The sequence below is a fragment of the Austrofundulus limnaeus genome, unplaced genomic scaffold (assembly GCF_001266775.1).
Source record: "Austrofundulus limnaeus strain Quisiro unplaced genomic scaffold, Austrofundulus_limnaeus-1.0 Scaffold388, whole genome shotgun sequence".
NCBI lineage: Eukaryota > Metazoa > Chordata > Actinopteri > Cyprinodontiformes > Rivulidae > Austrofundulus > Austrofundulus limnaeus.
Window position 1 is genome coordinate 51,056 of NW_013952790.1, and position 14,388 is coordinate 65,443.

General features: G+C 40.1%; 1 protein-coding gene across 1 annotated transcript in view; it reads left to right on the forward strand.

Annotated features, from left to right (window-relative positions):
• Window positions 1-14,388, forward strand: part of LOC106528528 (complement C3) — a gene marked incomplete at its 3' end in the record, with an annotated part of 47,729 nt that overhangs the window by 26,962 nt on the left and 6,379 nt on the right. Inside the window, 10 exon segments of the mRNA XM_014023711.1 lie at window positions 188-287; window positions 506-600; window positions 685-876; window positions 982-1,137; window positions 1,257-1,386; window positions 6,696-6,764; window positions 6,998-7,198; window positions 7,288-7,399; window positions 13,216-13,304; window positions 13,417-13,556. Of these exon segments, the coding sequence (XP_013879165.1) occupies window positions 188-287; window positions 506-600; window positions 685-876; window positions 982-1,137; window positions 1,257-1,386; window positions 6,696-6,764; window positions 6,998-7,198; window positions 7,288-7,399; window positions 13,216-13,304; window positions 13,417-13,556 (1,284 nt within the window).

Here is a 14,388-nt window from a genome sequence, read left to right on the forward strand (position 1 = left end):
ATACAATGAAATTTGTATATCAAGTTTAAAAAGAGACAACTATAACAATGGATAATGTTTCTCTCTAAAAAAGTAGTCAATCTATCTACCCATCTGTCAACTTACCTACCCACCCACCCACTTGTCTATTTACCCATATTTTAAACATACATATTTAGGCTCACATGTGTATTTGTTTTAATTTCAGGTAAAAACAAATCATCCTCAGCTTTCAGAACAAAGACAAGCATCAGCCGATATGACAGCTCTGCCTTATGTATCCACCAGCAACAGCTTCATTCACATAGGTAAAGTATATTCTGTGATAACATTATCTAGGCAGAAAAAGTGATGTTAACAGTGAAAATAAAAATCACATCTCTYCTCTAACACACCTGATTCAGTGACTAAATTACCTCTTCAAGTTCTGCTGAAGCCTGTTATTCACCCATTCATGCAGGATAGTGACCCTCAAGGACCAGAATGCAGTAGATGTAACAATCTTAGCAACTTTTCATTTTTGCAGGTGTGGATACAGCTGAAGTGAAAGTAGGAGATAACCTGAAAATTAACCTCATCCTTAATAAGCAGCCAACTGAGACAAAGGACATCACATACCTGGTATAATTCTTTTCTCATCTGAACTGTGCAGGGTATTATGTGGATATGTTTGATAAGTACTAATATTCAGCTCTATGTGCACAGATCACAAGCAGAGGCCAACTGGTGAAGTCTGAGCGTTACCAAACAAGAGGCCAAACACTTATTTCCCTCATACTTCCTATCACCAAAGAGATGTTACCATCATTCCGCATCATAGCCTACTACCATCCGACTGACAATGAAGTGGTGTCAGACTCAGTTTGGGTGGATGTAAAAGACTCCTGCATGGGATCGGTGAGACATATAGCACTGAAATAGCAACTTTGAATCAAGATGGATGGATGTTAGTTATATGTTCCATTATTACAATTTATTTACTGCCATTTTCTTTACATGTAGTTAACTTTGGAATCAGCAAGACCAGTTCCCTCTTATGAACCTCGCAAGATGTACAATCTGAAAGTCACAGGAGATCCAGGTGCCACAGTGGGACTGGTTGCAGTGGACAAAGGAGTTTATGTRTTAAATAATAAGCACCGTCTCACCCAGAAAAAAGTAATATATATGAAGCCAGCCGTTTTTATATTTATTAGAAAAATTCAGAATTATCAGGAATGTTATCAATGTCAAATGTTGTAATTCTAAACTTGGTCTGTTTCTTTGCTACACTACAGGTGTGGGACATCGTGGAGCAGTATGACACTGGCTGCACACCTGGTGGAGGAAGCACCGGATTAAATGTGTTTTTTGATGCTGGGCTGCTGTTTGAGTCCAGCACTGCTTCAGGAACTCCCTACAGACAAGGTGATTAGATGATTTTAGTTGCTTTTTATAATTTCAATATTTGTTAAATTCATTCACAAATTATAAATGCAATCAACATGATGGAAAATTTAAGAAATAATCATTTTATGTCTGTGTTTTTGGAAGCATTTTCAGAACAAAACCTATGTTCATTCCTGATCAAAATTTTAGGACCAGTTGAAAGATGAAAAGAATTCACATTTTGCACTGTTGAATCGTAACAAGGTTCAAAGTAGTGTTTTGAAATGCAAACAGAAGAAATGGGAGTGGGACAAAAAATAATTATCTAAGCATTTTATTGCAAGCAWGGCAAAAACTGAAATAGGCARATCTCAAAAAAAGTCTCAAAACCTCTTAAAATGTGACAAAAAAGACTCAGTAATGAGTAGCTCTGCCATTCTCATCACTTCAAAAAAAATCTGCATGCTTGATGCTAGTATTTCTAGGAGTCAAGAGAGAGAGACTTGCTCCAAGTGGTGAAGATGGCTTCATGGAAGGCATCCACTGTTTGGAARTGGTGTCCATTTTTGTAAACTTCCCTTGCCACCAACCCCAAATGTTTTCAATTGGATTTAGATCAGGAGAACATGTAGGATGCTTTGGCGGCTGTGGTGTAGTGGTAGAGCAGCCGACTTGGGACCAGAAAGTCACAGGTTCAACTCCCCATCATGCCAAGCTGCTCTCTGATTGGCCAATGCTTTTACTGCGCCAAGCTCTTGACCAATTACGCGCATTCTAACATTTCCCCCTTTGTGAATAAAAGGCCGCAGGCCTGTCCGTCATCTTTTCCTCCATTGTAATTTGACACTACAGCAAACAACAATGCCAAGTCATGCGTGTGACCCTGGCAGTGGAAAGCCGCCAAATCACACCAAGAAGAAGCCGACAAAGARGGTCGATCAGAAGTTCCTTGCGGATTATACCAGTTTTCATGGCTTCATGGAAATCTCCTTCGCACGCCTTCTGTACTGTATGTTGGATCGATTTCTCTTTTGCGCACGGTGGAATTTCAGACATTACCAGGCACATGGCTACCGATGGACATAAACTGCATGCCCAAACTGTCTCAGAACAAGCAGATATCTGACCTGTTTGTGAGAACGGAGAGTGATATGGAGTTTAAGTTGACAAAAGTTTTGTTCACAAAATTCATAACAGAACACAACATTCCCAACACTGTATCTGACCATGCTGGCCACTTGTTTCGGGCGATGTTTCCTGACTCTGGGATTGCAAAAAAGGTAAGAAAAAATCTTTTAGCATGTTGTTTGTTTTCTGTCATGTTGATAAACAAAGCTATGTAGTTTGGAGAAATCTGTAGCAACACTTGCTGTGTAAGTTTTGTGGAGGTGCCAGGTTGAGCTAACATATTGTGGGGAGTATTTTTTTCTGTAAAACAGTAAAAATATAGCTTGCACATTTGGGCATCAATGTAGGGCCTGGAAAAAAGTTGTGTTTACGGGCACCCGCCCAACACTACTCTAAGCTTGTGGACTCTAAATGTTTTTAGTTAACTTTTATTTAAAACAATTCTCYAAGTCGGAGTGATGTCGGTCACGTGATTTGAGCCTCCATTTTGTTATGGGGGGAAACTCATTGTGAGACTCCGTAACAAACTGTGTCAAAAGTAGAGACTTCAAACTATACAGCTGTTTTTAAATTGTGTCGATAGGTCAAAAGGGGAAAACCAGAGTTGCGATAAAATCGCATATCTTACTACTTTTTTTCTGAAAATGAATGTTCTATTTTGATGCACATTGCAGCTGAAGTGAGCAGGAAATACGGTAATCTCGAAAAAACACGGCTGTCCATCATCAGTCTCATCTTTCTCTTAAACCGAAAAAATATAACCCCACAGTCCTCCTTATTGACTGAGGCTCAAAGTTATATGACAAAAAGTAAAAATTCTACAGGAAGAAGAAAAAAAAAAGTGGTGAACTTTGAATGGAGATTGGTGGCAATGAAGAGCCGGTGAGAGCAGGACTTTATTAATTAGATCTGTGACTTTTAACATGTTTGGATTTTATAGTTACTGTGTAGTTTTGAGTGTTTACTCTTCATTTCAGCCAATTTTAGTGTGTTTTAAATCAAAACAATGAGGCAATTCTTTTTAAACAAGGAGAAGCACGGAGGTCTGCAGAGGCAGCACAACAACACGTGTCTTATTTCTCTCCCCTCACTCTTGCAGTTAGAAAAAAATAATGTTTTATCTCTGGATGGTTTTTTTACGTGAGAAGTGTAGTCCTACAGCAACTTTCCACCATTTTTCCTACACAATTCTTTTCTAGGTCTTAGTTCTTAATTCCACGTTTGTTAATTAATTTTACTTGCCCCAGGAAAGCAAGCAATCCTTAATGTTGAGCACTGTTTACTGCACACACATGATAATTGTCTCATTTTGATAATGCTGGTTACTTARATCCTGAACATTTCATTTCAGTACAGTGCTGCAAGAACCAAAACCACAGCAATCTTGGATGTGCTAGCCCAGCAGGACGTGGATGGTGTTGTGTAAATCATTTAAAATAAGCCCTTCTCACTAGCAACTGATGGCAGCAATGATAGGGATGCCACCAAACTCTATCCCATAATTGTGAGATGTGAATTTGAGGGCCTTATATAGTCCTTCCAGATTGATCTTGAGGATCTGACTGTGGCATCAAGTGGACAAAACATATTTAATCTGGTTGATGAAACCTTAAAGGAACTAAACATTCCTTGGGCGAACGTGCTTTTTTCTGTTCTGACAATGCCAATGTGATGGCTGGCATGGATCAGGGTGTCGCTGGTCACATCAATAGGGTGAATCCACATATTTATGTCAGGATGTGCATGCCACCTTATGCACCTAGCTGCCAAAAAAGGAGCTGCTTGCCTACAGCATGGTTTGCKATGCACCATGGAGGATGCACTAATAAACCTCTACTATTACCTGGACAAGTCTGCTGACAGACAGAAAAGTTTAACAGACCAGCAGCTGGCCCTGGACCTTAAGCCTCACAAGGTGCTCAAGCTTGTGTCAACRCGCTGGCTAGGCCTTGGCATCTGCTTCATCGACAAATGGCAGGCGATCAAACTTTTCTTGGAGAGTGAAGTCAACAAAAAAGGGGTAGGTTATATAACATGTACTTCTATTGCTAATTAACATTTAACAGTGGAAAATGAGGCCTTATGTTATGTCTTGCAGACAAGTCAAAGGTGGTGATGCCCAAGTCAACCTCTGAAAAGCCAACTGCTGCCAAGAGTTCCTCCCCCAGGCCGCCCGTGACAGTGACAGGTAATTAACTGATGTTACCTTAGCAGTTTTGGTAACTAATAGCACATTTGTTTTGTGTGTACATATTCTTTGTATAGTCACTGTTGATATGGATTGTTATTGAGTTGGGAATTCCATTTTTTATAGGAGAAAAAAACTACTAAAGGACAATTCGACCTGTCAAAGTACCTGTTCAATCAAGAGGAACAGGGGAGAAAGAGAAAGCTACAGAAAGAGGAGAAAAGTAAAGAGGACGCCAGCAGGAAGATGAGAAAACTGGAGGAGGACTTCAAAAAGCAACTGCCAGCTAAGCTGAGATCTCTCCACACTTTCTTCAATGATGAACTGTCCTATGTATACTGTCTTTTCCTGCAAGCTACTATTCCCACCTATGAATCTCCCAACCAGTTCCTCCAGGATGAAAAGCCTTTGATACATGAACTCCACCATGTACTGCTTGACCAGCTTAAAAAAACTGATGGTTAGGTTTGTGAAACCTTCTGTGATTGTAGCTGCTGACAGCCTGATGGATGTAGATTACACAAATAAGGAAAATCAGCTGTCTGACAGCAATCTGGTTGTGGGCAGCAAGACCAGGAATTACATCAAAGAGCATCCCTCTCTCTCTGGCCTTGATGACTTCTACCTTCGGTTGAGATCATTCTTTGAGACCTCTGTGGCCTACATGATAAAGAACTTCAGACTGAAAGACAGTGTGCTTGTCAATGCCACAGTTGTAGACGTTATGAAGAGGGAGTCAGTGGAGTTTTCACAGTTAGAGTTCTTCTTGGACCGCTATCCAGTTCTGCTCCAGGTTGCTGGAGGTGACCTAGATGTGGTCCAGCGACAATTCCTACTGTACCAGGTTGAACAAGATGTTATCWGTAAGGACAGAGCAGATGACACTTGGCACACCATCAGTACCCTAAAAGATGGCAACGGTTTTCTGAAGTTTTCAGCTCTGTCCTCTGTCATGATGGGCATTTTGACTATGTTTCATTCTACTGCATCATGTGAGAGGCTATTCAGTCTGGTCACTAAAAACAAAATAAAGTTCAGACCCACAATGGGAGTCCAGACACTGCACAGCCTTACAATGCAAAAGCAGAAGATGCTTGTCAGTGGTAAGGCTTGCCATCAGTCTACCCCTCCTGAGGCAGTAATCAGAAAAGCAAAACAAGCTACTGCAGGAAAACTGAAAGCCATGAGCCTAATGCATGTCTGAGACTCAACATTCATGTAATGGGGTGTACGGTTTGCCACAATTTTGTTAATAAACACCCATTTCAGAATATTTGTAGTATGAAGTCATTATTTGCTAATAATTGAGCTCATTGTYTGTCATGTTAAAGAWATAAATTCCATATTATTTGATTTRATTTGATGATAAATATGCACACAAACTTCCAATAACGAACGCACGTCGCGCGCCGCGTGCCGCAAATGCTCTGAGACAATCATTATGATTTGGGATGGCTCCAGGTTGGCACCTCTGCAACCATATCGATCCTCTGGCTTAGGGCCGGTGAAATTCTTTTGGGTCTACCACTTGACTTTTTGTTCCATAACCCCAAGGATCTTTTAACAAGTTTAAAATGACTATCTTACTGCGTCCAACCTCAGTAGTATTTGCACACTGCAGGAGACCTTGATTATGTAGCTCAACAATCTGACCACATTTAAAGAGAGAAAAATTTTTTGATTTTTGTCATCAGGAGGTAATGACACTGTGGGTACCTGACAGAAAATGACAAGAATCCAAATTTTTGAAAAGATTTGGGTTTTTAAATGCTATGGTCTTAAACTTTTTGTAATCTGATGAACAGCCTACTTCAGCTTAATGGTTGTTTAAAATGAAAAGCTTACTCAGATGTTTTTTTGTGACTTCCATTTCTTCATTTTGCATTTTGAAGGTTTACTTAGAATCGTTTTTGATCCAACAGTGCAAAATGTGAATTCTTGTCATTTTTCAACTGTTCAACTCCTAAAAATTTTATCAGTACTGTATAACAAATTCTAGGTTTATTAAAAATATATTTTTGTTACATTTTAGAGGTGAAATGTAAACCAACATCCAGACGGAGGAGGGCCACAACTATATTGGAAGTCAGAACCACCCTGTGTAAGAAACACAAACCTGAATCAACAAAAACACATGTATTATCCTACTTTTTCATGAATCATCAATTTAATCTTTGTTAGGCTATACATTATCAGAAGGTCCAAAAACTTTTTAATGTTATACTAATGATTTAGTTTGGAGAAAAACTTTTTAAAAAACTCATTTACTTGATTATTTTTTTATTTATTAAACTTCACTTCATTATTTCAACCACAACTCCATTTTCTTCACAGTGAGTCAATATCAAGGCAATGAACAGCAGACTAAGTGTTGTTTGGATGGCATGAAGGAAATCCCACTGTCATACACGTGTGATAGGAGAGCAGAATACATTTTGGATGGTCAGGCCTGTGTTGATGCCTTCCTGAAGTGCTGCAATGAAATGGAAAGCCAGACAGATGAGATGAGAGAATACAATCTTAAATTAGCTCGAAGTAAGAAACAGAAACAAGAAGAAAGGAGAAAGTATTTACATTTCATTTTCTCAAAGGAAATAATGACATCTGATGTTTTAACATTTTAGGTGAGGATGATTACAGTTTTATGGACAGCGATGAAATAGTTTCTCGTACCAACTTTCCTGAAAGTTGGCTGTGGTCAGACATCATTCTTCCAGCTTGTCAACAACCCAACTGGTGAGTCATTTGAGTTTTTTGTAAAATTCATACAACCTTCAAACACATCCAAACATGAACACATATTGGTCAATTGATTTTTTTAAACAATCACCATCTAGACCAGGGGTGCCCAACAACGGCAGATGATGGACGGGTGGATCTTTCAGACTCCTTTACACCAGAAYCCTGTCACAAAAACACGGTTTAGATCTACATTTACTTTTACAAATGAAAACAAAGTTTGACACATAAATTAGTGCTTTATCTCCAATGAGCTGAAAACATTTCCCATGGTTAATAATCAACTGATAATCTAAGTTTCAGTGCTTTAGTACATGTAGTGCAAAATATCAAAGTGCATGTCGAACAGCAAAACAAATGAACAACAACATAAATATGGCACTAGTGAGAAACATGAAGCTGGTCTTTGTCTTTTATCAGCTTCTCAATATCAGGCTGCAGCTGAGTCACTGACAGGGTGAGTATGTCCTGTAGGTGTGGGTCCGTCAGAGTGCTCCTGAGTCTGGACTTGTTAAGGTTCAATACACTAAAGGTCTGTTCACAGATGTAAGTGCTCCCAAAAAAAGATAACATCATCTGTGCATGTTTCCTAACATTTGGGTACCTTTCTGATGAGATGTGTGTAGAAATCTTTGAGGTGTAATGACATGAATTTATTGTTTAGCTCAGAATCGTACTGAAACTCAATGAGCTCCATCTGAATGTGATCAGGCACTGAGTCCATATTTATGTTGAATGGCTGGGAAAACAGCTCCATGTCACCTCCACTTTTCCAAAAGTCCTCAAAGCGTGACTCAAACTCCTAGTCCAGGATCCTGAGTAGTGCTGCATGTTCAAGCAGTCTCTCTTTCACCAGTTTCAGCTCTTTCAGACTCGGGAAGTCTGCAAGGTTTCCTGAGAAGAAGTTAAGGGCTGCTAAGTCTTCAAACAACACAGCATAACAATTGTTGCAACATAAATGTTTTCATTAAAATAATGAGCCTTTTTTTAGCTATACACCCCAAACAACAACACATTTAAACTACACAACAGTGTAAAAGTACAGGTGTACTTCTGCACTTACTAATAACCTATTTCACTTAATATCAAACGCCATAATTTCACCATTATTACGTGAAGTGCATGCTGCCAACTTTCCTCTCTACTATCACTTAATAATTAAATCATCACCCAAATAATATGAATATTGAAAACAAACACCTATGCCTGCTTGTCCATCAAGTTTAAACACCACAGACAGCACTGTCCCTCCACAACAGAGAAAAAAGGCAGGACTTACTCATTGCATAAACTGCAGTAATAGACATTATTACATTTCAAATTGTGTTTATGTACCGTATTTTTTTGACTATAAGCCATACCGGACTATAAGCCGCACCCGCCATTTTTAAATAAAAATCTGCGAACATTAACATATAAGCCGCACCAGACTATAAGCCGCACCCCCAACATAAAAAAAACAGTACACCTAAATTTGCCGTAAAAAAAAGAAGAAGAGAGAATTCAACATCAAAACATAAAAAGCAAACCTTTAGGAATTAAAGTTCGGAGGAATACGGTTCATTTAACTGACCTTATTTTGGTAGTTTTCTTTAACAGTTTCTGGTCCAACAAAATGTCTCATTCATCTTCCTCCAGCGCACTGAAAACAGCGAAGTCCTCTTCAGTGTCGGAGTTAAACAAGCTGAGAAAAGCTGCGTCACACAGCGGTATCTGTTCAGTGCTGCTTTCTGTGCTGTCCTCCCGGGGTAATGCTGGCTCTGAAGCTGTGATGGGAAAGCCCTCCCGCTCCAGTATACATCACTGCATGGGATTCCTTCCCTGGGGAGTGCAATGAGGAAAAAAGTCTGCGGCTCTTCACTCGACGTTTATTCACAAACTGGTCCTGGATTAAGCTCCAAAGTTTTTATCAGTCAGATTCCACCGTGAAAAATGTCTGTTTTATCCCCTTTTTAGAGTTTTTGGCCATTGACTATCTTTAAATCACTGCTTCCTGGTCAACAGTCGGCTCTGGAAGCGATAGCTTTTTTCTTCATTTTTTTCCTTTCTTTTTTTGAAGCGAGTAGTTGAAGTAAATGAAGCATAAGAGCCCCCTGGTGGCTGAAGAAAAATTCCATGTATAAGCCGCACCAGTCTATAAGCTGCATGGTTCAAAGTTCAGGAAAAAAGTTGCGGCTTATAGTCTGAAAAATATGGTACACATACACAAACACACATGCACATATTTATAGTAATTACTCCCCAGCTGACAGATGTCGACAGAGGAGCTGTAACTTTGACCTGAAGTCCTTTACATGGTCAAACAGTTCTGTGATGACCTGTTTATTTCCATGAAGCTGAATATTCAGGATGTTGAGCTGCTCAGTTATGTCCACCATAAAAGCAATGTCACAAAACAACTTGTCATCTGAGGGGACTTGAGTGTCGCTGTTCTTGCTTTTAAGAAACTCCGTGATGGCATGACACCGCTCAAAAAATCTTTTGAGGACTTTCCCTTAGCTCAGCCACCACACCTCTTGATGGTACAGCACCTCTTTGTATCTGAGTCCACCTCCTCCGGAAGAGTCCTGAACTGTCAGTGTGACAGAGCTTTTGAGTGTATGCAATTTATAATTGCAATAACTCTGTGTACCACGTCCCCCAAGCCAAGTGATTTGGCGCAGAGTTGTTCTTGATGAAGGATGCAGTGGTATTTTGCTACCTTACCTCTGCACTGGGCAACCTTATGAGAAACTAGTGTGCCGAGACCTGCTTTCCTCCCAACCATMGCAGGTGCTCCATCTGTCATTATTCCGACCATTTTCTCCCAGCTCAGCACATTTGTATCCAGCACGTGCTCAACTGTTGTAAACAAATCTTCACTTTTTGTTGTGTTGCACAGTGTTTCAAATCCAGCCAGCTCCTGTGTAATCTCCATATTTTCATTCACTCCCCGTATGAAGAGCAGAAGTTGCACCGAGTCCGAAACATCCGTACTCTCATCACACATCACACACCAAAGAAAATGCAATAAATTTACAGGTTTTATCTTTAAACTGCTCCTTAATATCACGAGACACATCCTCAATGTGACATGTCACAGTATTTCAGGAGAGGCTGATTTGAGAAAAAGTTCTCACTTGAGACAGGCACATAAACACAGCARCTGTGGACAGACATTCCTTAATAAAATCTCCCACTGAAAACGATCTTCCAGTCTGGGCAATAAGCGCAGAAATCTCAAAGCTGGCCCTTGTCATGCTGTCCTGGGCTGTCGAGGGCCATGTAAGAGCACCTTGTTGAGAACAGCGTTTAGCTAGCAAGTTGGCGGTCTTGTTTCTTCGGGCACCACCTTTGTACTGTGAAAACGCTGGATGCTTCATCTCATAGTGACAACGTATGTAGTACTCGTTTATAACAGCAACAGACTGATTGCAGATAAGGTAGACGGCTTTAGAGTTAATATCAGTAAAAATATTCATCCTCCCAAGACTTTTTGAAATGTCTTTTGTCTGTGTGCCACTTATGGTGTCGTTCCATGTTTGCATTTGTTCAAGCTAGCAGCCAGTGTTTTGTCCCGCTTTTTTCGTTTTAGTGGTGCTGGAGAAAGTTCGACATCTGCTCAAGTAGCAAAGGCTCATGGGACATTTCATACTTCGATAAAATATTAAATGGTAAATGGACTGTACTTATATAGTGCTTTTCTATCCAACCAGGACACTCAAAGTGCTTTACACTACAATCTGTGTCCTCATTTACCCATTCACACAGCACTCTATTAGGTCTCTATGAAGCTAACGTACAATCATTTATGGAGACTAATCAGTGCCACTCAAATTCATACACTGATGGGACACACATCAGAGGCATTAGGGGTGAAGTTTCTTACCCAAGGACACAACAACTGAGGCAGCTGGACGGGGGATCAAACCAGTGACCTTCTGGTTCCAGGACGACTCCCCTAACCACTCTGCCACAGTGTTTTCGGTCTCATAAAATGTGAAAATCTACAAATATGCTTAAATATTATCTAAATATCATATACAATACTCACAAAAAGTTAGGGATATTTGGCTTTCAGGTTAATTTTATGGAAAATGTAAAAAGTTCATACTATAGTGATATCACATCATGAAAGTAGGACATTTAAGTAGAAGAATGCACCGGTAATTTCCTTATCTCAAACAATTTATTGGAACAAAAGTTAACAACAATGGTGGGTACACCACAACAAAAAATTTCAACGTTTCAGTAATTCATGTGCCCTTGAGCATCAATTACAGCTTGACAATGATGTCTCATGCTGTTCACAAGTCGACTTATTGTCTGTTGGGGCATGGCATCCCACTCTTCTTGAAGGGTAGCCCTCAGGTAATTGAGGTTCTTGGGTGCAGAGTTTCGAGTCTCTACAAGGCGACCCAGTTGATCCCACAGGTTTTCAATGGGATTCAGGTCTGGAGAAATTGCAGTCCATTCCATTTGAGGTACACCAGTCTCCAACAGTCATTCCCTGATGATGTGACCTCAATGAGCTGGAGTATTGTCGTCCATGAAGATGAAAATCAGGCCTGTGTTGTTCATGTAGTATTCAGGTAGTATGGGCTTGTCACTGTACTATTCACAAAGTGTAGAGCAGTTCTGTACTGACTGGAGACACCTGCCTACACTGTAACACCGCCACCACCAAAAACTCGTCTGGTGACAACAGTGGCTGATGCATAGTGCTCTCCTTGATGTCTCCAACATTGCTGGCAGCCATCATTTCTGCTCAGCGTGAATCGACTTTCATCAGAGAATAGCACTGAGGCCCACTGATCCGTTGTTCCGGCGTAAATGCTCCCTGGCCCATGCAAGATGATGATGCCTGTGCCTGGTGGTGTGGTCAGGCACCCTTGCAGGTCGTCTAGCATGCAGATCATGCTGATGTAACCGGTTTTGAATGGTCTGACGAGACACTTGGGTGCCTCTCACCTCCCTTAACCATGCCTGAGTTGAGTGACATTCATCATCTGGTTTCTCAGGACATTGTTCACAATGTAGTGGTCATTAGCATGGGATGTGGCCAAAGGACGTCCACTTGTACACTTTTCTGTGACTCTTCCAGTCTCTCTTTATCTCTTTTGCAACCTGCTGATGACACTCTGTGACACTCTAAGCTCAGTGGCCACGTCTGTCTGAGAACATCCTGTTGAAGCATCCCAATGCAAGGTAAGGTACTGCTGATCAATTGTTAGGTGTCATCTTGGTCTCAAGATGTCAAAATGTGAACAGCATAATGAGGACGACTGTTTAAACACCAGCTCTAATTGAACCAGGACAGTTATTGGTCGATCAAACACCTGTTGTGAATTTTGCCGTTAAGCTCCTCATTAGAAAACAGCAACTTGTGCAAAAGGAAATGAAATATTTAACAGTTGGATATATGCATTCAAAAGCTTAGAGAAGGACACATTAAGTTCACCTGTAAAGGTTTAAATGCATTTTAAGCTCGTCCTGAAATTTCACCCAAAAGCCGAATATCCCTAACTTTTTGTGAGTAGTGTATATTTAATATTTAATCTGAGTATATTTCTAAAAATAAAGTAAGCACCATGAGTGAGAACTCTCTGCACTACAGCCCCTTATATAGTCATTGGCTTCCTTTGAAGGATGATCGAAAAGTGTGAATTTAAACGGGATGATTCTCATTGGAGGTTTATGACCTAGTAATTAGGCCAACTGCTGGTGGGCCAAAATGAATGGCTTGGTGGGCCAACTTTGGCCCACGGGKCCCACTTAGGGCACCTCTGACCTAGACCTACCTCTGACAAAGTTTGTACTTTTCTGTGTTTCAGTGAGTCCACAACGTTCATGAAAGCTGTTCTGTTGCCAGGCTCAATCACAACCTGGCAGTTCACTGGCATCAGCCTGTCAAAAACTCTTGGTGAGCAATGTGTAACTACAGTTTGAGCTTGTTACTCTCACTTGTTACCATCACTTAAAAGTCTAATCATTTCCATTGTCTCATCATGTTTGGGCTGTCTCTCATCTTTAAGGAATCTGTGTTGGCAAACCATTAGAAGTTATCGTCCGTAAGGAATTCTTCATTGATCTTCGGCTGCCTTATTCTGCTGTCCGAGGGGTGCAGCTAGAAATCAAAGTAATCCTTCACAACTACAGCCCAGATCCCATCACTGTAAGTTGTATTTTTATGATGAATTGGTTCAAATTGAGCYCTGATATGTTAGCATCTGATTAAATTCTAGATCAAGGCAATTTTCTAGGAAATTTTGCATTTTCCTAAATTATCATCCTTGGAAAATCAGCGATGAAAATACATGAATATGATTATTTGGGCACAACTGCACAGTGGTTAGCATTGTCTCATTAAATAATCACACTACATTCCCAGTGTAAGTTCAAGTTGAGGGCCTAGAATCTCTAAACAATCCTCAGGTACTTCAGTTTTTCCCCAGAGATAAAAAAAAAATCTGTGCTACATAAATGGGATAATCTATGCAGACTTTAGCTGTAAGTATGTGAATGGAGATTCATTTGTCCTGCGTGTCTGTATGTGATGCTTTGTTGGACTAGTAACCTGTCCAGGGTGTACTCCTTCTCCTTGTTGGCCTGTGGAGAGGGACACCAGTTTCTTGTGACCCTGAGCTGCATTCAATGGGTAAAGAAAGTTCATGGTTTAGGCCTTATGCATTTTGCCTTCCCGCCAAACAGCAATTCAGTGTATCCAGACTTCTTGAAGTCCATGGCAGAGGTGTTGGAAGTAGGAATATGCGATTTGGCAAAAAATTCATATCACGATATACATTATGATGAGTGGCGGTAATGATATACTGTATATCACAATATAAAACTAATAATAAAAAATAAATAAATCACATTAATTGGGTGGAATAAATATGTATAGGTAAAAAATTAGAACTTAAAATCTCCCTTTTTAAGGGACACTTTTAAAGTCTCCCATTAAAATCTAAATTTAAGGGTGATCTACCTGGTTAAATCATATACTG